At 38.3% G+C, this 24789-nt stretch overlaps 1 protein-coding gene across 5 annotated transcripts in view; it reads left to right on the forward strand.

The window, feature by feature from the left end:
* Positions 1-24789, forward strand: part of LOC122417289 (atrial natriuretic peptide receptor 1-like) — a 116203-nt gene that overhangs the window by 56464 nt on the left and 34950 nt on the right. For all 5 annotated transcript variants that reach the window (XM_043430684.1, XM_043430721.1, XM_043430692.1 and 2 more), the window contains 6 exons: positions 15632-15767; positions 16182-16259; positions 16714-16791; positions 16880-16984; positions 17706-17952; positions 19303-19461. In XM_043430684.1, the coding sequence (XP_043286619.1) occupies positions 15632-15767; positions 16182-16259; positions 16714-16791; positions 16880-16984; positions 17706-17952; positions 19303-19461 (803 nt within the window). The remainder of the gene's footprint in view (positions 1-15631; positions 15768-16181; positions 16260-16713; positions 16792-16879; positions 16985-17705; positions 17953-19302; positions 19462-24789) is intronic.

Raw genomic sequence — 24789 nt, forward strand, 5'->3', positions numbered from 1 at the left:
GTCTATTGCAGTTTTTAAATTCTTGTAATTTCGTATAAGGTTCAATCTTTTCTTTCTGGATCCTTTTACATGCACCTGTTTACCCTCAAGTCGTTCCTTTGTGATTTGACAAGTGATATGTCTCTTAACATCACGTCTGCGGGTATATCTTTTCCAACAGTTTGCGCATTTGTATGGTCGGGTTAGAGCCCCCCCTTGATTCCAGTACTTCATTTCATCGTACCATTGTCTACGAATTTCTCTGGTCATCAAGGCTCGGAGAGTGAGATCTTCTTTTCCTTTTTGTGCCATGTCTTCATCATTTTTTTTCTCTGGAGGATCGAGCGTCCGTTGCACTAGGTTGAACTGAACTTTCTGTTGGTGGTTGATTATGTGGTTTTGTAGGGTTAATTTCTTTAAGATTTAATTCTTCGGCATCTAACCATTCTAAAGCCCTATTGAGGTCTTCATCAATTGCATCTGGTTCCGAAGCCATTAACGGGCATGGATAAATATCTTCACAAGTCGTAGTTTGTGACGTCAAACATTCGTTTCCGCCTTCCACATGTGGCTGTGAAAATTATATATATATGGTATTTTATGATCATATTCCTTATGCTTGCTCATTGGCTGTACTTATTGTAGACCTGGCATATAAAATTGCTGTTATGAACGTTGATGATGCTTTAGTAGGAAGCGATTCTATTCATCACTGCTGCTATCACTTAAGTCTATAGGAGATAAGCGTAGTCTGTTCGGGTGTATAATTCGAGTTTCTTTTCCCACTTTAATTTTTATATTTCCATCTCTTTTAACTTCGATAACCTCGTGTGGTCCAGTGTAATGATCTCCAAATTTTCCTTGTTTCTGCCCTTTTTGTAGAAATACCGCATCTCCTAGATTAAATTCTTGCGGTTTTGATTTTCGGTCGTAATATTTTTTTGATCGTTCCTTAGCTATAATTAAATTTTCTTTTGCGATTCTTTGAACGTTATGTAGTCTGGTAGCAAGTTCAGTTAAATAATCTCCGTAAGTTCGTTGTTCTTCTCCAGGTTCTTGGTTAAATGATGGTTGTCGGGCAAATTTTCCGAATACTAACTCGTATGGAGTGTGTTTTGTTCCTTCATGAACGCTAGTGTTATATGAAAATGTTGCTAATTCAAGCCATTCGTCCCATTCATTGTCTTTATTAATGAATTGTTTTAAATATTCCACCAATGAGTGATGCGATCTTTCCAAGGACCCATTAGATTGAGGATGATATGCGGTTGTTCGACATTGTTTTATTTTAAATTTCTTTGCCACTTCTTTCATTAGGTTACTCAAAAAGTTTGCTCCTTGATCTGTTAGTATTACCTTGGGTGATCCGAAAATGCAAATGAAATTTTTGATTAATGCATCAGCGATATTGATAGCTGTAGCTTTTCTCAAAGGTATTGCAAGACAAAATTTCGTGAGTAAATCTTGGATAGTTAATATGTATTCACGTCCTTTTCTTGTTGTAGGTAAAGGTCCCACTATATCCATAGCTATTTTGTCGAATGCGGAGTCAGGTGTATCTGTAATTATCATTGGTTGTTTGGTTTTTATGCGCACTAATTTCTTTAAATGACATTTTAAACATCGATTTATAAATTGTTGCACGTCTTCTTTCATATTTTCCCAATAATATCGTTGGCGAATTCGGTTATATGTTTTAGTTACTCCTTTGTGTCCTCCTATTGCAGAATTATGAGCTTCTTCCATTATTTCTTCACGAATATCTTTGTTCGGATATTTTACGTCTCCTCGACAAATTGTCAGTTTAGTTGAAAGATGTTCCATACCTTTATGGATAAATTTAATCACTTTTTCCCAGCTAGTGCCATTAATTTCTTTTGTTTTAGCCATACTGATTGTAGAAAGTCGTAATTTCTTCAAATCTTTCCCAATTTTTCCACAGACTTCTAACATTGAACGTTGATCTAATGTTTCTCCATTTTTACCTTCAATTATGATTGCTACATGAAATTTTGAATTACTTTTTTGTATTTTGATTTCGCCTAATTTCGCTTTTGGAAATTTTGGTAATGCTCGTCGCTCGAAGAGTCCTGTCGATCCATCGTCGCGAGGCTCCCCTGATTCCGAGATAAAATATAGGTAATTGTCCTTTCTCATGAATAATTGTTCTCCTATTTCTACCGGTAATCCTTTTCCTTCTGCGGGAACAGGTAATACCTCTTCTTGAATATCTTCATCTTCTGTATCGTTGTCGGAGCTTGATTCCACAGGTTCGTTGATTTGATCAAAATAGTATTCATCGGATTCGTCACCTGACAAAATCATGTCTTCTTCGTATATTACATTTTTCGATGGTTCTTCTGTTTCAGCTTGCTCGTCATTTACTATTTCTTCTTGCTCGTTTTCTTGTCCTTTGGTCGGTTTACTTTTTAATTGTTTAAATACTCGTTTTGCAGCTCTCTTAACTGGTTCCGCGATTTTTGATCCGATGCTGTCTTTTGCACTTCTTAGTCTTCTGGCTATTGGTTGTTCATCGCTTTTTCCTGGTTGAGCAATAGTTTCTTCTACTTTGTTTCCCTTTTCAGCTCTTCTACTTCTTAATCTTGTAGCTATTGGAGAATCATCAGTGTCTCCCTGAGATTTTTCCGTATCGGAAACTTGACCTTTCTCTCGATGTATGGGATGAATTCGTTGCACTTGATCTTTAGCGACGTATGGGTTTCGTGATAAAGCGTCAGCATTGATATTTGTTTTTCCGGCCTTATATACGACTTCATAATCATACTCTTCTAATCGTAAGCGCCAACGGGTCAAACGCGATGTAGGGTCTTTTGAAGTGTGTAACCAAACCAATGGTTTATGATCCGTTACGAGTTTAAAGAGTCTACCGTATAGATAGGGTCGAAATTGGGTGACCGCATGTAGGATAGCGACAGCTTCTTTCTCATAAGTGCTGTATTTTTGCTCAGCATCATTGAGCATGCGTGAGGTGTATGCTATAGGTCGATCCTTTCCCAATTTTCCTTGACTAAGTATTCCTCCTACTGCATATCCTGAAGCATCTGTAGTTACGATGAATTGTTGAGTAAAGTCAGGATATTGTAAAACTGGTTCTTTAATGAGTAATTCTCGCAAAGTCTCAAAAGCTGTTTGATGGGGCTCATCCCATCCGAAGGAGCCATCCTTTTTCAATAATGTGGTAAGTGGTTTCGCAATTTGAGCAAAGTTTTTTATAAACCTTCTGTAATATCCAGCAAGTCCAAGAAATTGTCGTACGTTTTTCACATTTTTAGGTTGTGGAAATGCTTTGACCGCAATTAATTTTGATGGGTCAGGTCGTACTCCATCTTTACTGATTATATGTCCCAAGTACACTACTTCGGGTCGTAGAAATTCACACTTATCCGGTTGGAGTTTTAGTTGCGCAGCTCGCAATCGTTTCATTAATCGTTCAATTTTTAACTCGTGTTCTTCTAGTGTTGAAGCGTATATTACTATATCATCTAGATATACGAATGCATCAGACCCCTGTATTCCCGTCAAAACTTGATTCATGAGACGTTGAAATGTTGCGGGTGCATTTTTGAGTCCAAATGGCATTCTGGCGAATTCATAGTGACCATAGGGTGTTGAAAAAGCGGTTTTATGTTGATCTTCTGAATGCATCTGAATTTGATGGAATCCAGAAGCGAGATCAAAGGTTGAGAAATACATTGCTCCTCCCAATTGATCTAGTATTTCGTTAATGAGTGGTAATGGATATGCATCTGTGATTGTTTTTTCGTTCAGGGCGCGATAATCCAAAACCATGCGCCATCGTTTATTTCCTTTTGAATCTGCTTTCTTGGGTACAATCCATACAGGTGAATTGTACGGGGATTGAGATGGTTCTATTATTCCTCCATCTAATAATTCCTTGACTTGGCGATTAATTTCTTCTTTTAAGACGGGTGGATAACGATATTGTCGAGTCGTTATTGGTACATCATTTACCGTCGGAATGCGATGTTGAATGGCATTTGTAGCCATTAGTTTTTCCCCTGGCAGGTAATAGCGATCTTGATATTCTTCTATATGACTGATAATACTTTCCCGTTCTTCCGTATTCAGATCATTTAGACGTAATAGATTTAGTATTTGCTGTGCTCGACCTTCACATGAGGTAGTAGATTTATTTGAAATAGTAGAACGATTCTCGTCGAGAATTCGTGTGTTGATTGAAAGAATTCGTGTTGAATTTGATAACCCTTCTTGAGGTTCAGATTTGTGCTTATCATGATGTAGTAGCTGTTGAAGTTTATTAGCGTTGCGCATTGATTCATCTCCCGACGGATACGAATCAATTTTTTCCCTCATTTGTCGTTCCAAAGGGGGAGATAAGAGCTCATACGGCTGTAGTTTTAAGACGGGTATTGCGACTTCGATTTCTTCTTCCGTGGTGTTGATTAGGTATAAATGTGCTTTCCCCTCGTTATTAGTTACCAACGCATTTCCTAAATATATACCGTCTGATATATTTAGTTTAGGCAAGTATCCCTCCTTTACTTCTGAATTAGCCACGCGTACGTAGAACATTTTTCTACTTCGTGCGGGAATAATTATGGTTTCGAGTTTAACAAATGGGATTTTATGTTTCTTCCATTTCAGACATTTCTCGGAGTAAGAAACATCAGCGTGTTGAGTGTTAAAAAATTCAGTCCCGATTAAACCATTGTCCTCGATAGGGAAATCATCCGCTACTAAGTGAAAAGTGATTATTGAATTTAAAATTCGGATTTCTACTCTTCCCAACGTATTGACGTAATTTTTCGTAATTCCACTGATTTTAACGATATCACTTTTGTCGATTTCAACTTCTGGTGCTATTTGACGTTTTTTGATCAAATTTAATGCGGATCCCGTGTCTATCATTAATAAAGTTGGTCCCACAAGATCTTGAGATTCAACGGATATCACTGGCACGTTACTTGTGCGATTTAGGAGTACGACGGCTACTCGTTGTAGTCATGCTGGGTCTTCACTTGTTTCTACGTGTTTTATGCTTCGAACAAATGAAGTTCTTAACGGTTCGTTTTCACTGCGTAGATTGGGTTTTTGAGCATTTTGCGTCGGATAAAAGCTTCTTTCATTTGTATTTTGAAGGAACGGTGTTTGATTTTTATGGGCGTTCACGTATTCTCTTTTTCGACATTGTTCAATTAGATGTCCCGGAGTTTTACAATATCGGCAGAAAATTGACGGACTGTATCCCGAATTATTTATTTGTTTATTATCAAATGTCCTGAGTGGATTAATTGGTTCAATTTTAGAATTATCTGGTGGTTTATCGTTCGACTTGTAATTTGTATTAGGTTGCATGAAATTTCTTTGATAAGGATTACGGCTCTGGTCATTATTAAAATTTCTGTTTTGCGATGAAAAACGTTTTTGATAGTCGTTGGTAAAGTTGGATTGCTCTCGATTTTTGAATACCGCACATTGATTAGCGACGTGTCCCTTTTGTGAGCACAATTGGCATATGGGTATATTTGACTGAATATGATGAATACGCTCTCTTGATTGGTACTGTGGTTTCGAATAGTTAGAGGATCTTGTCATCCTAAAATTCCGTAATGCATCTTTTGCTTGTAACTGTCGTTCGAGTTCAACTGCTTCTTTCATGGTATTTTCAAAATTTTGTCCCTTTTTAATTCTCGTTTCCAGTTCACTTTTTAAACCACGAATGAAACATTCCGTTAAATCTTCGTTTAGATTCGCTATCATCTCTGCATTTAATTCTAATCCCAATTTTGTTTTATATGCTTCATGAATTTTATTTCCTAGTTCTTTAGTGCGATTTGCGTACGACAAGGCGGTTTCGTTTTCGTTTTGAAAAATTCGACCGAGTTCTCCAAGGAGTTGATTAACCGTTTTTGCTGGAGCATATAGGGTTTTTAAAAAGGTGGTGAATTTAGCCATTGTATCGAGTTCTACTCCGTGAACTGCGCGTCTAGCTTCACCTCTTAATTTATTACGAAGAACGCGTGCAAGATTGGGTCGTGCATCTTCGGTTATCATTTGTTGTGCCTCTTCACATCCTTCGATAAAATGAGCCAATGGAATATTGTGCCCGTCAAAAATTGGAACGGCTTCAAGAGCATATTTGATTGAAACAGGAATATTAGCCATGTTAGAGTTTAAATCTTGAATTGCTTGTCTCAGTTGTAAATTTAATTGTTCTACTCGTTCTTCGAAGGAACGGATAGTGCTGCGAGCGATTTTTAGTGCGTCTAGAAGATTTTGTTCGTCATCAAGAGGATTTTGGTCGTTGTCAAAATAATTTAGGAGATTACTAGCACTTGAGCTTGGTAAATTTGCTGCACCGAAAGATTCTGATGCCTTATCAGGAGTGTTTCCTGTTTGTTCAATCTCTTTTTTGTTACTATTCTCTTCGTTATCACTTCCAGCTTCTATGTCGGACTCTATTACATTAGTTTCCAGTGATTTTTTTAGAGGAGTTCTTTGAGTCATTCTATTTTTCCCATATCAACTGCGTTAAAATCCCACTTCTGACACCAAATTTTTATATTGTGTTACGTCCCCGTAGAAGATTTTGAATTGGCAGGGGGTATATGCAACACGGTATTGACTCTTCTTTCGGGTCAAGACACTCAAGTCCTTTACCCAGGGACGAGAGCCACGTCGATTGAGTATGGGAGAGCAAGAATGATATTTCCTTTTTGCGAGTTAGGTTGATTTAGACCCCGATGGCATGCAGGTGATGAACCCTCTGGGGGGTGACGATGTGGTTTGTTGGAATAAAAGTATACTCACAGGGTTTTTCCTTGGTGGGTTAATCGATGTTACTCTTTATTGGAAGGTACTGGTTGTTCCCTCTTATATTTGCTTTACAATGGTCCGGGTCGAAGCGTCGTCGTAGGTTTCGAGCAGTTACAAATGCTCGCTCCGAGATAGGTTACAATATTTATAATTATATTTATTGTAATTTTAATTGAAATTTCCGCTTTGGTTGAGTCTGAGATATTGAGTGAGCTTACTTTTCGAAAATTTTCTAAGTTCAACTTTGGATAAGAGCCGATGAGAAATTCTGACTAAGTCCTTTTCTTTAATTTATTCGCGGGCGTGGTAACAAAGACTAATTGGATCTTTCTTTTTATCTGTGCTTCCTTGCTGCGCTGCTTCACTGCCTTCTGGGCACTTGCCCCCCGTTTTTATAGGGTTTCCCCCATCTACTTCTTTTCTTCTGATTGGTGGCGCAAAACATGACGTGAGTTTTGCGTCTTGAGGGATGAGCTTTGGAAGTCCTGGGTCGCGCATGTGACCTATTTTCCCATAGCCAATGATTTGCAGATAATGAAAGGAAGGGGTACTCGTGGCCTTCTTGCACATGAACTGAACAACAGTTTTATGTCTTTTCTGGCGCGTGACTCTCAGTGAAGTTGTGTGAGGCTATCCGTGTTGCGCGTTTCTCAGTGAAGTTGTGTGAGTATCCGTGTTGCGCGTTTCTCAGTGAAGCTGTGTGAGTATCCGTGTTGCGCGTTTCTCAGTAAAGTTGTGTGAGTATCCGTGTTGCGCGTTTCTCAGTGAAGTTGTGTGAGTCTATCCGTGTTGCGCTGGGTGAGTCACGTTAGGCGGCCACTTTTGCCTTGCCTTGATAATTTTTATGCGCTGATATGATATTTGTTTTTTCCAAAATGGGAGACTTATTTTTCTGCGTACTACATTTTTCTTACTTTGTATCTAATAGGTTTTTCGTTAGGTCAGGGGTTACTGATCATGATGTAACAACTGTCTCCAAATTTCAACGTATATAATTCGAGCAAAATATTTCTCCGCTCCCAAGATTCCCCCTCCAAGTTTTCGCGAGTCGAGGCAGGTCGTTGAATTTAGTTTAGATCGAATTTAGAAAATTTAGATCGATCGAAAGAAGAGGTCCGATGAAACGAGCAGGATTTCAAAGCGACTATTACAAACGACAATAAAAGATAAGTTTTCTTTTTTTCGTGTACATTTATTTATAAAACTTTCATACAGAACTCAAGAGATACACAGAATTTTGCATGTAAACACCAAAATACTTCACGCTCCGAATAAATCGAAGGATAACTCGAAACTGAAGAAACTAGGAAAGTATTGCCACGGATGTAACAGCGACAAAGGCAATCGTATCGTGTATTGCGCGCGTGATCGGACTTTTCCTCGTTTTTTCATGTCCAAAATTTGCAAGGAAGTATCCCGTTGTTTGTCAAGGACAATAGTGTGTGCAGTGAAAAATAATTTGAAGAGAGTAAGAATGAGAGAACGAGAGGATGGGAGAGGAGAAATGGAAAAGAACTAGCGAACAGAGAAAAAAGTGGATAAAAAATGACAAAGAGTACAAGTACACTTCAGCGGGTTATTCATTCGAGTCCGCATTCTACTCACATTCTCAGCACGATTCTCCATCTCGAGATTCTTTGCTTTTTATCACCCTGCTTACTGTGCCATTGATGCTATATAATCCTCGTGTAACTACGGGCAACTTTGTGCTTTTTTTCGTATTTCCCTCTCTCGGGTATAAAAACCGACGCTCCGGCAAAGCGAACAAAGGGAGGGAGGGCGGAGGAGAGAAAGAAATTCCAGCGCCTGAACCAAGATGCTTTTCAAAAGCTGTTCCGGGACTGAAAAATAAAAGCTCGAAAAAGATTCGAGCCAATATACCGAGGGTTTAAACACGCGAGGACGATCTCAGGAGAAGCGAGATAACTGAGATGTGTCAAGGCTCGAGGTGATGAGATTTTCACGAACCGATGTTTTCTTCCTACAGTCACACGTGCGCAGGTCGGTCCTCAGGGTGTTTTCTAATTTTCCTGCGCGATGGAAAACGTTTGCACAAGAATAAATGAAAAGCACGAGCACCGTGTTAGTCAACTCGAAGTTAGTCGCCTCTTTGCTTATCTTTTTTACTGAGAATCTTCCATCCAATTTCCATGAAAACCAGAGCTCAAAGCAGGCGTTATTTTTATTCACTCGCCCTAACAGTACGCTGAGGTATCTGCAACTTGGAAGTTTTTTCTTCAGGACTGCAAAAATTTTGCAGAAAATTTTGCTTTCCAGGGCTCCACGCAGGTTTCATAGTCCGAAAACGTGGAAGTTCTCTTTTTTCGGAAAATATGTAATTCATTTGAAATAATTCCACTGGCAACGAGCAACGTTTCGAGTGCACAGATACGTCAGCGAGTTCACGTGCTTTCGTTCGTCATTCAGCCGAGAATGTTATCCAGTTTCTCAAAAGGAATTTTGGAAAGATTAAACGTGTGTAACTTTGTTGTTTGGACTCAAACTCATCAGTGTATCCACTCTTATACACTTTGCTATGTCCTGTCAACTGGGCAAATGATTTATTTGGAATGGAGCTTTTGATCGCAGCTTAACTTAACGAAATAATGATTTTGACATTATTTTCGTGGATAAACGAACATCTCGCGTAGGGAATCACAAGGAAGTTCGACCCGGAAATTCCCTGCTATTTATTACTGTCTAATTTTGCGTGTAGCGTGCATTTATGCGACGCACAAGTTTCAGCTTCCACGGTAACTTGACAAACTACAAAATCTGTTTTCGCGGTGACTGTGCCACTTGCAAATGAGCTTTGTTGGTGAAAATCTATCTGGGGAAGATCCTCCTTTCGCATCTTTTCACAGCTATTTATCCGCCAGCATCGTGAATAAGTGAATGAATAAATTACATAATTTTCGAGCTATTCTTGTAAATCTCGGGATTTCCCAAGCGTATCGTTCAACTTGTACACGATCGATCGTCTCCAATCTCGAGAGGAAAAGCGAGAACGGGGGAGGGCAAAGAGAGAATGAGAGAGACAGCGCACCGAGAAGTCATTCGACTTCGGGAACCGAGGCTAGTCATTTCCGGTAGTACACCCCGGCGTATATTGTAGTTGTTCAACACGGTTTGCACATCCTCTAAAAATTTGTCTTCTCGCTTTCAGACAAACATTTCATCAGATAAACATAAGCACGATAAAAGATTTCGGAGACGAATCAGAGCTGCGGTTCGTCCGAGTATTTTATATTCAAACATTTTTTCTCCTATTTTTATCTCCCTTCAATTTTTCTATCACTTCCGTTTTACAAAATTATTGTCAGAGTATAAAAAAAAAAAAAACATCAAAATTCCAGCAAATAATTGAGTAAGAAATATTTCACGGAAGAATGTAATTTCCTATTATCTTCAGAGATGACGATCCACTTGGCATTGGTTCGCTTTATAAGACGAAAAGATGAAAAAATAATAATTCTTTGTGTTATTTCATTCATTTTAAAAATACTCGAACATCTCAAAGCATTTCCGATAACCTTATTTTTCGAGGGTTTTAACAGTGTACTTTATTGTACTCGGACTATCAGACCTGATATTTCGAATGTTCGAGAGTATTATCGATAAAGGATTCGAGTTATGTAGGATCGGTATTGACGCGAAGCTTTTAGGAAAACATCCACCTTGAATCGACAATTCGGTGAAGGGGCTGCGGAGAGAGAGAGAACGAGAAAGGAGAATGCATTCCTATTGTTGGTTCGGTTCTTCCGATCCCCCTGAGAGTAAGCCCTACACTGCACATTTTTATGTAAATGTTTGGCTACACGGGATGCTGCGTACTGTAATGCCGTCGGACAGAGCTCCGAATACGTTAGCCCAACGAATTCTATGTATGCATGAAAAAGCTTCGAAGACATTTACAGTTCACTTTGATGACGTGACACGTCAAAACGTATGCAGCATAAACTCGATTATGCAACCTTTTTTTTCCTAACCGTTGACAGAACAAGGGATAATAAAAAATGGATGGGCAAATATTATTCGAGAAAAGCCTTCGACCCTAAAAGCACAAAGTTATATTTACGCTTTTTCTCAATTCTTTATTCAATAATAAAACTTCACGATGTGGACTTGGAAGAAAATTTTTAAAAATACAAAATGAAAATGCAAGATACGATAACATTGAACGGAGCGGAATGTCGAAAATTATTCCTGTGATATCGTTAGTCGTGTGCCTGTTCCCGAACTTGGTTCTTATTACGTCTTGTTTAAGTAGGTACTTAACGTTGCCGTAATAACTAAGGAATATACGACTAATTGAATCATGCGGTTATATGGTATTGAGTTTCTTGTGTACACACAGTGAACCGTTCAACCGTTACACGCTGCCAAGGATCGTTGTCTCTTGTTACGTTTATTTTTGTTAAAATGAATATAATCCAACACGCGAATGGGAAAATATTGAAAAGTTAATTGAAAATTCATTTGGAATGGGCTCGAAGTTTCAGTCTTGCTACTCACGATGGCGATAAGGCCTTTCGCCACACCATAGTGTCATTGGAGAAACGTCCAGTCTTTGGTTTTTGGAGGAAAATGTTTTGATGGAACGCACAAGCTCGAGACGACATTCTAATCTTATTTTCACGTAATAGGACAAAATTCTGTCGTTAATGAGGCAACTTTGAGACAAGTTTTGAATAAGTCAGGGGACAGGGAAACTAGTTTACTTCTGTGCATGTTGTTCCATCACGTCGAAGTTGCTTTCCATAAACTGAATCCATTCATTCTCCTTTCATTCTTAGTTACTGATTATTAGATCGTTCAATTTCAGGGATTTTTAAAACGTCACAACAACGCAAAGTTCTTCAAATAAACTTCATCGCACGTGCAATGATTGATAAACGGTTTCTATGGATATTTAAACTTTCTTTTGTGACTGCATTAGATCAAAGTCGAAACTCTTTCACTCTCAGAACCAAACGACTCGTGTTTACCAACTTCTTGACATTATTCCTATAACTGCTCTTTGAGTGGGACACTCTGTACACAAAACGTTATACAAAGCTGTACATCATTACGTGGCTGGATACCTGGCCCTATAATCCTGTGTCAACAATTTTGGCTTTTCAAACTTCTCTCAGCGTATAAAACTGATGAAAACTCGAGCCCCCAAGCTCCAATTATATCGACATTAGCTTGGCCAATTTCTGGCAGAGTGTGTCTTTCTTCTTGGTTTCACCGGTTCCGAATATTCGTAAAGGTTATTAAAGCTTCGTCGTGCTGTAACGAAACATGTCGATATTTAACTCCATAGAAAAGTTCGAATTGTTAAATCGCCATATTTCGAGCGTGGAACATTGTCGAGTTTGAGTGATTTTTCATCAAAGGGAATGTAAATTTTATCAAAATAAAATAGTAATAATTCTCCGCTCAAAAGAATATCCGTTTTAGATAAAATTCCACATTTTGCTGAGTAAAAGCAACAAGAATTCAATTTCCTCACGTGTTAATTTCATCAATCCACGTAACGCTAGCAAACATACTTTTGATTCGTTGCCCAACTATAAGATGTGATTAGCAGAATAAATTTGCTCTTCTGTAATGCGACATAAGCCTTACAGCCTCTCGCCTTAACGCTAAACCGCTACGATATAATTTTCCTAGCGCGAACTCTGTGCCAAGGTTGGAGCGACTCCCATTATCTCTTTAGCATAAAATGTTGCTCGTATGCGAAGGCTCATTTACACGCTTCCCCTCGTTTTTCACAGGCGAGAAGGATGCTTCGTGGTGAACTCGTACTTGGTGAATTTTCGTCGATAAAATCTCTGTAGAAAGTAAGCAAATTTTGGAAAAAATTTTAAAAAGTTTTCGTCAGGCGAAAAAAATTCTATCTCCACCCCAATGCTGGGGTTCGTTATTAAAAAAAGAACTTCGTGGCTACCACGACTCCTTTTCCCAACGCAAAATTTTTATTCCCAAGGACTTCAGTCCCTTGTATTTCGTGATGAAAGAAACGCGACCTTCTTCCAGCTCGCTATTTCGACAAAAATTACATTCGCATCCATTCTGTACATAATCCACCATCCCTAAGTATTATACTCCATTGAATACGACCCACGATAATCCAGGACGAGGACAGCACGCGACAGTGTCACCGATCACTGTCTATATTGACAAACCTACAGGATTTGACCGACCGCCACCCACATTGATCCTTCACAGTATGGGTACTACATGCATCAGCTTCTGATGTCTCCTAATCCCAATAAACTTGTTTGACCAAAGTGCTTCGTACAGAAACGATTCCTCGTAATTACTTCACCCTGATATCCCACATTGCACTATCATGACGAAGCTGCTATTTCGGATGTAAAGCTAAGAGATCACAGTCTCGAGTAAATCTACTAATGTCATTAAAAATGCCAATTTTTTCGGGAAAACCTTGCACTGAGAAAAAAAAAAACGTTTTAACAACTAAGTGTCTTTAGTTGACATTCTTGTTGCTTCTAACAAACATGCGCTTGCGATAAATAAGTTCGTTTATCCGAATCACTAAATTATTGTTTATGTGATTTTGTTCGAATAATTCGAAACATTTGCTTATTTCTACTTAATTCATTATATTCTCATTTATATCGAAATGTATTATTATATTAGCCAACATGACTTGTGGAAAATAACAAATAATTTTGACAGTCAGGTTTTTTCTTCGTGTAGCTTAACCAAAGCTTATCGATGGCGAACCAAATCAATGGTCTATACAAATGTCTACCTGGAAAGAAAAGTTCAGTATATTTTATATCATTTTGTTAATTAGACTGAAGATTTTCTTACCAGAGCAAAATCTACGGAGATTCAATATACAATTATTTTCGTAGCAACAAAATATGACGTTAGAGTAACCCAAATATCGTCACACAATCTTCAATTTCGTTAATCCACGTCGTTATCGAATCATTATCTAAATATTTTGTGAAATTTAATAAATATTTTCTCGTACGTATGGGACTAAATATTCTAGTTAAATTGATTTTTTTTTTCAAGTATTTCAACCACATTTTTTCCTCAATTTGGAAAAAGAATAATGGATCCATCGAGTGTATTGTTCGTGTACATCAGTATAAAAACAATATAGAATGTCATGCATATTCATTTTGAACTCATAAAGTATCAAGAATTCTTTTATTACGTTTTTACATTGACATTGAAGGTAATCACGAGTAAAGATTTAATATTGGGGTAAAAATGTTGCATGTTTGGATATGACATTAAATTTTAATTAGCGTATTCAAAAGAGTTGCCATAAAGAAGCTACGAATTTAGGCTTGTGGAAACAATGGAAGAGCAAAAAGGCACAGCCTCATATTTTGTACGTGGTCTTTGTGTTCCAGGCTTGACGATGAGTTACGTTCCATGAATTTTTTACGAAGCTTTTTACATGCTCATTTCGTGCCTCCATACTTCTTCTCAGCACAATACGTTTTTCTTCAATATATTTGTCCTGCGTTTCTCTTCACATCGCATTAAGCTACACGATTATTTATTAATTTTTCCCTTCGTCGTGTTGCTGGCTCTGAAGGGCCTGCTCAGGACATTCCCAGTTATTTAACATTCCCATATTCTATTTTTTCAAATGAATATAAAAGGTTTCCAATCCACTGTACGTTCTATTGTCCAGTCCCAGAGAGGAATAGAAAAAAGAGGAAAAACGGAATTCGCATTCATGTTTGTAGCGGGTTTTACGTCTTTTGCAGATGACCACAATATTGACTGAACAACGCCGATACTTGCTATAACAGACTTATTCTACAGAGGAAGTCTCAACTGCGAGAGCAGCAACTCCGCGCAGTGAAGATCGTTTTTCTCCAAATTACATTTTTACTCAGAATTTCGAAATCCTCGTCATCAGAAAAATAATCAAAAAGATTTTTATGGTGATATATACAAAAACGAGAGACGGACAATTTCCGCTGTTTCGTTGGCCAGGAAGGAACAAAGTTATCGAATATTCGCCCCGTTTTATAAATTGTCATCCGTTCCTCGTTATCGAAACGAAGCTGATAATAAAATCGGGAAATATTCCAGGCTAGTTTCACGGACAAATGTGTTTTCCCCGTGCAGCATTTTGCTACATAAACGAACATTGAAACCCTTTGCATACTTTTTATTTTTTACTCACGTTTTTCCCTCTTTGTCCGTCACCCGGAATGATTGCGCGCTGAAAAGTTTCGAGCACATCTGGCTCATTGACAGATCGCATGTTCTCAACGTTGTTCGTATTATCGTACGTGTTTATGATGCGCTGTTCCGGACGGGAATCCACTCTCACAAATTGTCGTCGAGTCGTCAGTATAACGAATGATTAAAATTTTATTTAACACGTCGTTCACCAGCACGTGCCTCCAACTCGTCAACCAATTAGCGAATCAAATGAACTTGTGATTAATCGAGCTATGAATAATCTGTTCGCGTATAGATTGTTCACGTTCTACTAAACATTTTCGATACGAACGCTCGAACGGCAACGAGGCGATGAGCACTTCTCTGGAAATGTTTCCTGTCACGCGGACGAATGTTTCTTTCGTCTACAAAATTTTTTACTTGCACTGGCATTACAAGGAAGATTTTGCTATCTCGATAAAAACGATTATTTTATTCGATTTCATCGCGCAGCTCAGATTTTTCAAGTTCTTTTTATTTATTCGTTTACAGCAGAGCTCTTTGGCGCAGTGATTATTTCGTCGAATTACCATCGTTTGCATATACTTTTTTCATTTTTTATTTTAGTGAACTTCGTCGAAATAAGCACTTAAAAAATGTGAATTTTTGCCAAGTACAGACACTACAAGCTGGAAGCGGAAATTGCGTCGATGACGTGGAAGGTCTATTGGGAAGACGTTAAAGTCGTTACAAATGGCAAGACGAGGGGTTCTATGTATTCGTTGACGATGAATAAACCACGTGGCAGTCAATTGGTAAATATGACTTTCTGTCACGACTTCAATTAATTGAATATCGTTCATTATTCTTCTTCACTTACAAAGTCTTATTTTTGAATAATTTCTGTTAAGTTTTTACGAGACGAGAATGTCTTTTCGAGGAAAAATCTTTTGATCCTTAGTGAAACTGTTGCGCACTATTTATGAGTTGTTGAGAATAAAATTTTCCAATGATTCCTCTTTCGTTTCTCAAAGTTCAGACGTACGGTTTCGTGTTCGAATATTTTTTCATCTGTCTCTTCATTCATTTTTCCATTTTCCATGTTTCTCGATTTTTATCCTCGCTCTTTTATTCTACTTCTTTCTTCTACATGCATGTATATTTATAAAACCATAGCTTTAAGCCATAACGATCCCTTTTAACGTTGTATTTAACGATGCCGTTTACAGTCGGTCTATTCGGATGATAACATCAGCTTGCCCGGTGGAGTCGACAGAAACGTCTACATACTAACCGGAATTTACAAGGTAAGTCGTTCAACTCGTTATAAAATTCGAAATGTTCTTGTAAGAAGAGACAGTTGTCTCTTAAAATTTTTAATTTCTCAAATTTCATGATTATTTTGTTATTCATAATGAAAATATAAGAATAGCTTCGCGATGTTCATTATCGAGCAGTGAATTTTTCGATGGATGTAAACATTTTAAAGCCTCGAGCGAATTTTACTTGAGTGCTCAAAGTCTCTCTGGCCACCTGTCTGGTGAAAATATTTCTAACGTTTCTGGCACTTTCCTCTTACTCCGATAAGATTACTTGTAAATATTTTATTTTGTAATATCGTCTGAAAATTGAATTTCGGCAGCATCGCAGTTTCATACCCCCACGAATGTTAGTCGAGGGTTTATTAATCCTCGATCCTTACTCTATTCCCCTTTAAATTTATCGAGTTCTCTCACCCAACTTCCCTTTTTCCATGCACAGAATTCTAAAGTGGCCATAAAGTTGATACCGAGGAACAAAGTGGAGATCTCTCGCCCTCTGCTTCTCGAATTGAAAAGGGTGAGAAGAGTTATTTCATGGAGAAATTTGTTTTAAGCTTTCTTTTTCGAATTTTCAATGACTGCTTTACAAATCATTATTATTTCAGATGAAGGACTTACAACACGACCATCTCGTGCGATTCTATGGTGCTTGCGTCGATCCACCGCACTGTTGTCTTCTCACGGAGTATTGTCCCAAAGGATCATTACAGGTTTGGTTTCTTGTTCATTTATTTACCAATACACAAGAATCGAGATTTGCTAATCTATTCAAATACTCTAATAAGAATAAAAGTGAACTGGAGCATCTTCAAAGTTCGATCAATCACGGTTCTATTGAACTGAATTGATACGTTTTTAAACCGCAGCCCCCAAAACGTTTTTACATTTTTTCTTCAACTTTCGATCCGTTCATCGGGGGTTTTTCGCGATTCATCGACGATGAAAAAAAGTCTGGATTCTTTTTTACGAGGATATAAAGCATCAGGAAAAAGATCCTCGTTTACATTAACATTTAACTGGAAATGCGTAGGTCGTAAATATTTATAAGGGCTTTCCCTTCTTGTATGCACCATTTTTTTTCTCCGTTGAATATTTATTAGGAGGATCCGTTCATATTTTCCCACCACTTCGACCCTCCAACTTTCCTCAGCAAGGAACTCTCACCTTTTTTCCGGGTGCTAACCGACTCGAAAACTTGTTTCTTTCCGTTTTCTACATTCCTACTTGGAGCTCGACCAACCAGACTGTTTATTTTACCGACATTACCGACCTTCGTATTTGTAGAAAGGTCGCCTCTCACTTTTGTCTCATCAGTTGCTTCACAATCCTTTTTATTGTTATTTTTATTCATTTTCGTTCCTTCAAATTTAAATGCACTAAAATATAAAACATTTTTTAAAAATTGTTCTTTTTTTTTTTTAATTTCATCAGGATATACTGGAAAACGAGCAGATTAAGCTTGATCGTGTTTTCCGGGGTTCCCTCATTCACGACATAGTACGAGGGATGGTTTACCTTCATGGTTCCGAAGTCCGGAGCCATGGCAATTTGAAATCGTCGAATTGTGTTGTCGATTCGAGGTTCGTACTGAAAATCGCTGATTTCGGTCTCCACGAACTGAGGAAGCCCAGTCCCTGTGATCTCGACGAAGAAAAGGACAGTTATGCACATTGGAGAAGTATGTTTCGTATCATAACTGATGATTTCAGTTTTTTGTATCAACCCATTTTCGTGGGCTCATGGCAGTAAAGCATTGATTGAAGATCGAAAAATATTTTTTCATTCAGTCGTAGATAAATAGAGAGAATTAGAAAAGCATTTTCATTGGAAAATATGCGATAGGAGATTGCAATAACATATTCGAATTTGAGTGATCAGTCTTTCCAACTTACGCTAGAGAATTCCGAATTTCGAGAGTGCTTACGCTTGAGTAATTCGTGGGGGCGTGTTTTACTACGAATTTAACTGGTATAATTCAAGTATTTTGATATTTGTACCGCATATTTTACTTAGAGTCAATATTTACTACAGAACTCGGTCGAATATTTCATTCAAAATAAAGAATTTTATTTTATTTTCGTGAAAATGTTTCCGTGAAGTAAAAGGAAAAAAAGTGGTAAAGATAATAATTTTTTAAGGAAGTTCATTTGGTAATCGAATAAAGTAATGAATAATAAAAAAATGTCCTGTAAAAATTTCAAGGCCCGAGGATGCTTTGTTCGTGAGTAAAAAAATTAAAGTTAACGCGGTCTCTTACGGGTCTCAGTGGTTTTCCCGTTTTTATAATATGAAATTTGCAGGCATTGACAAACTTTTATTGCAGAAACTTCCATAAGTGATAGAAAAATATCTGAAGAATATGTTTACAGCTTCGTAAAATTCATTCAATACTTATAAAGTTCGGAATTGATGATTTTTTTTCTCGAAAAATGGTGATTATTGAGAGATTAACCCATATGTCACTTTCACGATGGCAACGTTGCAACCGCGCGCTTTTTCAAACCGGAGACTACGTTTTCCGATCCACGCAGCTCACTTTAGAGACTTCCAATAAAATATGAATGACGGGCGAGAAAATATTGATGTAATTGAGAAAAATTTGTTTTTTTAGACGTTTCTGGCATGTTTTAATGATGCCAAGCGTTTGAACTCTAATTATGACACGAACGCGCGTGAAAAATTCTGTCAATAACAGCTCTTCCTTAATAGACAGTAGTTTTTTCCAATTAACGGAATAATTATTTCAAACTGTTTCGCTGCATGAGCACTCTTGAAAATTTCATTCGAACCTGCTGGATTGACATCCGATACAATTAGCAAACAGCAAAACATTGATGACGTTTCTCTCTTTTTTTTTCTTTCGTCGTGAACCTGCTAAAGGAGATATCCAAATAAATCGAAATTTGACCAAAGCAGTGATCATTCAACATGATGGTGAAACATGAAATGCTCACAATTGCGAACTTTCCATGATATATGTCGCGTGGAAGTTGTGCATTTACAAGATTGGAAGTTTTGTCATTTGCAGAACAGCTCTGGACCTCTCCCGAGCTATTAAGGATGGAGAGAGCCCCGCCAGAGGGTACTCAGAAAGGGGATGTCTATAGCTTTGCAATAATCGTCCACGAGATCGTGATGCGCCAAGGCCCGTTCTACTTGGGCGAGGACCGTGACTTTTCGCCGAAGGGTGAGTATCGACTGTGTCACTTTTTTTCCTCTCTCTTTCTCTCGTCCTCGTCCGTTGGGTCTTTCGCATCCGCGTGCGGTTTCACTTCTCACAAGCCATAAACTCATTTTCAATCTTCTTCCACCGTGCAGTTTCACTAGACTCCGAACAATCACAAACTTTTGTTTTTTTTTCTCCGTGTTTTTTCCTTCCCCTTCAGGCTCTCGTGCACAAAACTCTTTGGACACTCAGTCATAGATACTCTACAGACTCTTTCCGTAATCAAGTACCGTACCGAAATGCTGATGAACATGTATCTCGAACTTTTCCAAAGAAATAACACTTTGGCTTGTTTTTATTTGTCTCTTCTTATGAATCATGCAATATAGATGACAAATATTTCTTATTTAGTGTTTGTCGACGTGATTCCGATAACTCAATCTGTGAGGCTTATTTTCTGTTGTTGATATAACGCTCAAATATTTATATAAGATTGATCCAATTCCATTATTCTTCGATTTCCCCAATGAATAGTCAACTGTTGACACTGTTTGATTTATTTATTTTTTTTCCACGTTTGCCATAACTTTGCATCCACCCGGGTATAATTCTACGAAGAAGGATTCAACGCGACACTCAACAGGAAGAATAACACAACGGTGCACGTTTACTATTAATGAGGAAACGAGAGATTGGAAAGTGAAGCTGTGGCTCCGACGTTCCTTTTATTGCCCCAATCGACATTTTTCTTTTCGCACCGCTATGTACGGTAGACTCATTAATTTCTCGTTTCCTGACGACGAATAATCCACTGGGACAGCAAACTCCACGAGGACATTCGAGGTCGCGTGTCTCGTCTAACAACTTGTCCTGCGTTGCTACGTCCTCGCTTCCCTGCTCCTTTATGAGCCAGGAAATGCTACCTCGAAGCTCCCAATATTCCCAAATTTCCTCTGCGTGACTACGGCCGAGCTCACGTGATCATCACGACCGAATAAACTGACGCACGAATATCACGAAACTCAGAAGTTAGGGACGAACGAATGGTTCGGGCGGTGAGATCTATGGGGACAGAGAGGATCGCACTGTAAATTACGTGGACGACGGATCGTTGTTTCTCTGTAGCCATGCGTCAGCAAAGGTTCATCGAAATTATTGTTTCCGAAGATCAACGATCTTTGGAGTAATACGGAGCGTGGAAAAAATTTTGAGTAATCATTGGAATTTTCATAAAATATGAAGTTTGAGTCAGCAGAATTTGAGCTCCGAGGAGCGTCAGGCCGAGGAGCGAAGGGATCTCGTCTTGGAAGGGCGGCAGTTTATCGATGAACAATCAAATGCTTGAGCAAAGCCAGCCCGGATGCTTGCCATCCATCTCTCGAAACTAAAACGTTGCAAATTCCTCCTAATTAACCTTTGAAATGTAAAACCAATTTCTTTTCTCTCATAAATCACGGAGCAGGCAATAATAAAGAGGGAGAGATCGAGCTTTTTTCTGCCTTTCAGTTGAATTCTAATAAGAAGTTTTTTTTGAGCAAATGGAAACGCTTTATTGACAGGCTTCTCATAGTGACATGTTGAACAATGAATTAATAAGCGCAGCAAAGAAGATTGATTGGCTCGAACAACACGATCGAAAATGACTCAAAATCAAAAATAAAATACCTCAAAACTTCAGGCTCGATCGCAAGTTTGATCGAAATCTATAAAGAGTCTTTATGAATAAAAATACGTCATCAATGTTGTTTTCTAACAACAGCTGCGGTTGAAAAGGTTCGTTAAAACATGAACACCTGCCAGCAGAATAAGTGAGGCGATGCGATAGTGGAGGTGGGATTTTCACGAGCTTCAATAACTTCATTATGCGGAGGGATGAAACGAGGAAAAGTATAAGAGATTCGTTTCATACCCAAGAAAAAAGTTTCCTCCGCAGTATTTTTTCAACGCCCTTTTTCATCCCGTTGGAGTTACGAGGTGATCACAAAAATATGATCTCCAGTATATAAAATTGCATATTTATTTTGAGCAAATTGAAAAAAAAACAAAAAACTCCAAACACGTTTCGTTCGAAATTTTCATCCAACAACATCGACATGATAATAACGATAACACTGACTGCGACAATGCCAACAATATGAACGTCCCAAATGTCAACGTTACTGGCACGAAGTCCAGAAAACGTGCTACCGAAGAAAAGAAACGTCGTGGCGACGATGTTAATAATTTTAAATTTCATCCTCCATTCTACACACTAGAATCCCTTTCGCTAAAAGTCATCGTCGTAAACCAAAAGAAAAATCGATCTCACGTTCGTTTGATTACCCACGTAGCGTGTAGAAACGATAAATAACAGTAATGATATGGGATTGCGATCCATAGATACGAAGCGTCGTTAATATAGTGGCGCATCTTGCGAGGGTCGCACGCCAACAGTGTAGGGACACACTCGCGAAACCGGGCATTGACCTTTTTTGATGAGAATTATGAGCGTCGGACACGAAACAATCGTTCTGCCATGTGAGCACCGCACACTGGGTGATAAATTTATCATGAATTATTGCGAAACGTCTTTGACCGATTTTCTGCAATGAAAAAAACGTTGTTCTTCTTATATATCAGCTGCTTGAAGTTGTTGAGTGATCAGAATAACGATGGTTTTTTTTCAACCGGAATTCTTCATACGAATTAAAAATTTTTATTGTTGGACAGCTCGGATGATGATTTGAGGCAGGAGAAAATGCCTGTGACAGTACACGTGCTTTCTTTCATGCAAATTGGATGTAGCTGCACGCGTCGTTACTAATGCAAAACTGCAGCTTTTTGGATTTTTTAAGGAAGTTGAGGCATTAGAATGAAAATTATGTCATCGCTTTTAAACCGATTGCATCTTGTAAAGTGAAGTGTACAAAAAAAACAGTTAAATTTTCAGACAGTTTAGGAGCATCGTTGCTGAGAAAAATCAATAACAATTTGGGTCAAATAACATGTAACCTTATGGAAGTCAAGACCCATTCAGTGATATCTCCGTCAAAAATGATGCTAAAAATATGAAATATTTTGGGCAACGTGAGCAAGGCTTGCTGAATAATGTCAATTTTTTTTCAAATTTATTAGGAGATTTGCTGAGATTATGTTAATAATAATCTGTTTCCTGTGTACTTTTTTGAGGCTAGGATCCTCACCGTCCGTGTTTTCGACTGAGTTTTCACCAGTTTTTTGTCTTTTTTTCCCCAACTCTACTTTAAAGTGTATGCAACATTGCCAAACTGTAAACTGACCTAACTTTTGAGAGGTACAGGTCGTAACTTTTGGGTAAAAAAAATGACTGTACGGTCTCAACTTCCTTAATTCTCACGCTGAACGCGAATCTGATCGCTCAATTTGTTAAAGTGCTTAAAATTGCTAAAGTGCCAAAGATGTAAATTTTGCCATGTTTTTGGGCCTGCAAGTAGAACGAGAGAAATTCCTTTCGATTCTTCGCCAGTCATACTGAATTTCATTGTTCGGCAGTACTAGATGTCAATGTCATGGAAAAAACTCGGTGTTTGGTTAGCTGCGTGAGCTTACCGATACTCAGTATTATAGGCAAACTCACGAAGCTTAATGCTCAATGAAAGCCACGCCATGAGTTTCAATAACAATGGGAAAAATGTTTATTTCTAACTCTGTCTTTATTTTAATAAAAATCTTGCATCTCATTTGCATCTGTAAGTTAGGCACTGGATTCGGTATCAATGAAATTTTTAAATATCAATGGATTTTGTCATTTTTCTTTTCTCAAATGAACGCCTTTGTATACTTGGATTTTTATCACTATTTTGATTGAAAAATTAGGGTTTCGTTCTATCTGCAGCAGCGAAGGAACTCAACTTTCCATCGAATGGATCCTTTTTCTTCGACGGATAGGTGAGCTCAGTATTCTCCTCTTTACCGATTCAAAATCAGGACGAAACGTTCGGAACGAGGGTAGCAACTCCTTTCGCACCTTTCGAGAATCGGCAAAGTAGATTTCAACCCAAAAGCATTTGTTTTAGCTGACTTATCGACGTCTGAGTTTGCTTTCATCGATTTATTTTCACTGTGTATACGTGCGAGAGCATTGAGCCCTTCGGAGTGTGCTGAGACATCGAAGGGGATGAAAACCCTCAGTCGGAGCTTTAACGCGTTCCGAGGAGCACGCGAATTTCGTGAGAGGCCTCAGCACCCTCCGCATTACTTTCGACGTACACGTGAAGTGTCTATTTGTTTTTTTTCTGTATCAAGTGCAACTTTACTTTCAACCGATCGAAAACTTTTCTAATAGTAAAATTAAATTCTGAATAAACTCTCTCTCTCTCTCTCTCTCTCTCTCTCTCTCTCTCTCTCTCTCTCTCTCTCTCTCTCTCTCTCTCTCTCTCTCTCTCTCTCTCTCTCTCTCTCTCTCTCTCTCTCTCTCTCTCTCTCTCTCTCTCTCTCTCTCTCTCTCTCTCTCTCTCTCTCTCTCTCTCTCTCTCTCTCTCTCTCTCTCTCTCTCTCTCTCTACGTGGAAAGAATCGTCTTTTCCATCAACCTTTTTCAACTGAATTTCACTGCTTGTCTCTCATATTTTTATAACATCAAGCTCGACAACAATTATACAGCAATCACATGTTTTTCTCTCCCTACCAATCGCTATGAAATTTCACTAGCCAATAATAACTTTCATCAATATCATTTACATTTTATTCGAAAACCACATTGATCGGACAGTCTTGGCGGAATTTGTTTGACCAGTTGAATTCTGGGGGTAGTTACTCTTCAAAGTTTACTGCATTCGAATATTCTCTTATTTTGAGCAACTGATACTATTACGATCTTTGAGAAATCGGTTTACAAAGCGTGTGTAAAAAAAATGATAGTCATTCGAACGCAAAGATTTGTTTATTTGCCATGGGAAAGTTGATTCCTTCACATTACTAAATCTCGATTCACATATGGATTTATTTCACAATATCTTCGAGTTGAATGTGTTCAAGAAATATAAAGTTTTCATCTTTTACGTTGAAGCAGCTTGGGGGAAAGAGTTTGCTCTCGTGAGCAGGGGTTGGTCGTAGCGTAAGTCTGTAAAATCGAAAAGTGTTTCGATGATTAAGTGAAGCGTGCTTTTTTGTGTGTGGTCGAATGAAACGGAGAGGTACGTAGTGAGAGAGAGAGAAGAAAAATAGCCACAAATAAAAACGTGAGGTAGAAGACTCCCCGCTTTGGAACTTGGCAGGAGAAAAAGGCTTTTGCTCCTTCTTTGAATCCCCTGAGTCGTTGGCAAAGCTCGTTCAATCACATGTTTTTTGAAGAGGAAACTCTCGATCGAAATTTCCTTTTTTTACTCGAATT

The sequence above is a fragment of the Venturia canescens genome, chromosome 1, assembly GCF_019457755.1.
Source record: "Venturia canescens isolate UGA chromosome 1, ASM1945775v1, whole genome shotgun sequence".
NCBI classification, from domain to species: domain Eukaryota; kingdom Metazoa; phylum Arthropoda; class Insecta; order Hymenoptera; family Ichneumonidae; genus Venturia; species Venturia canescens.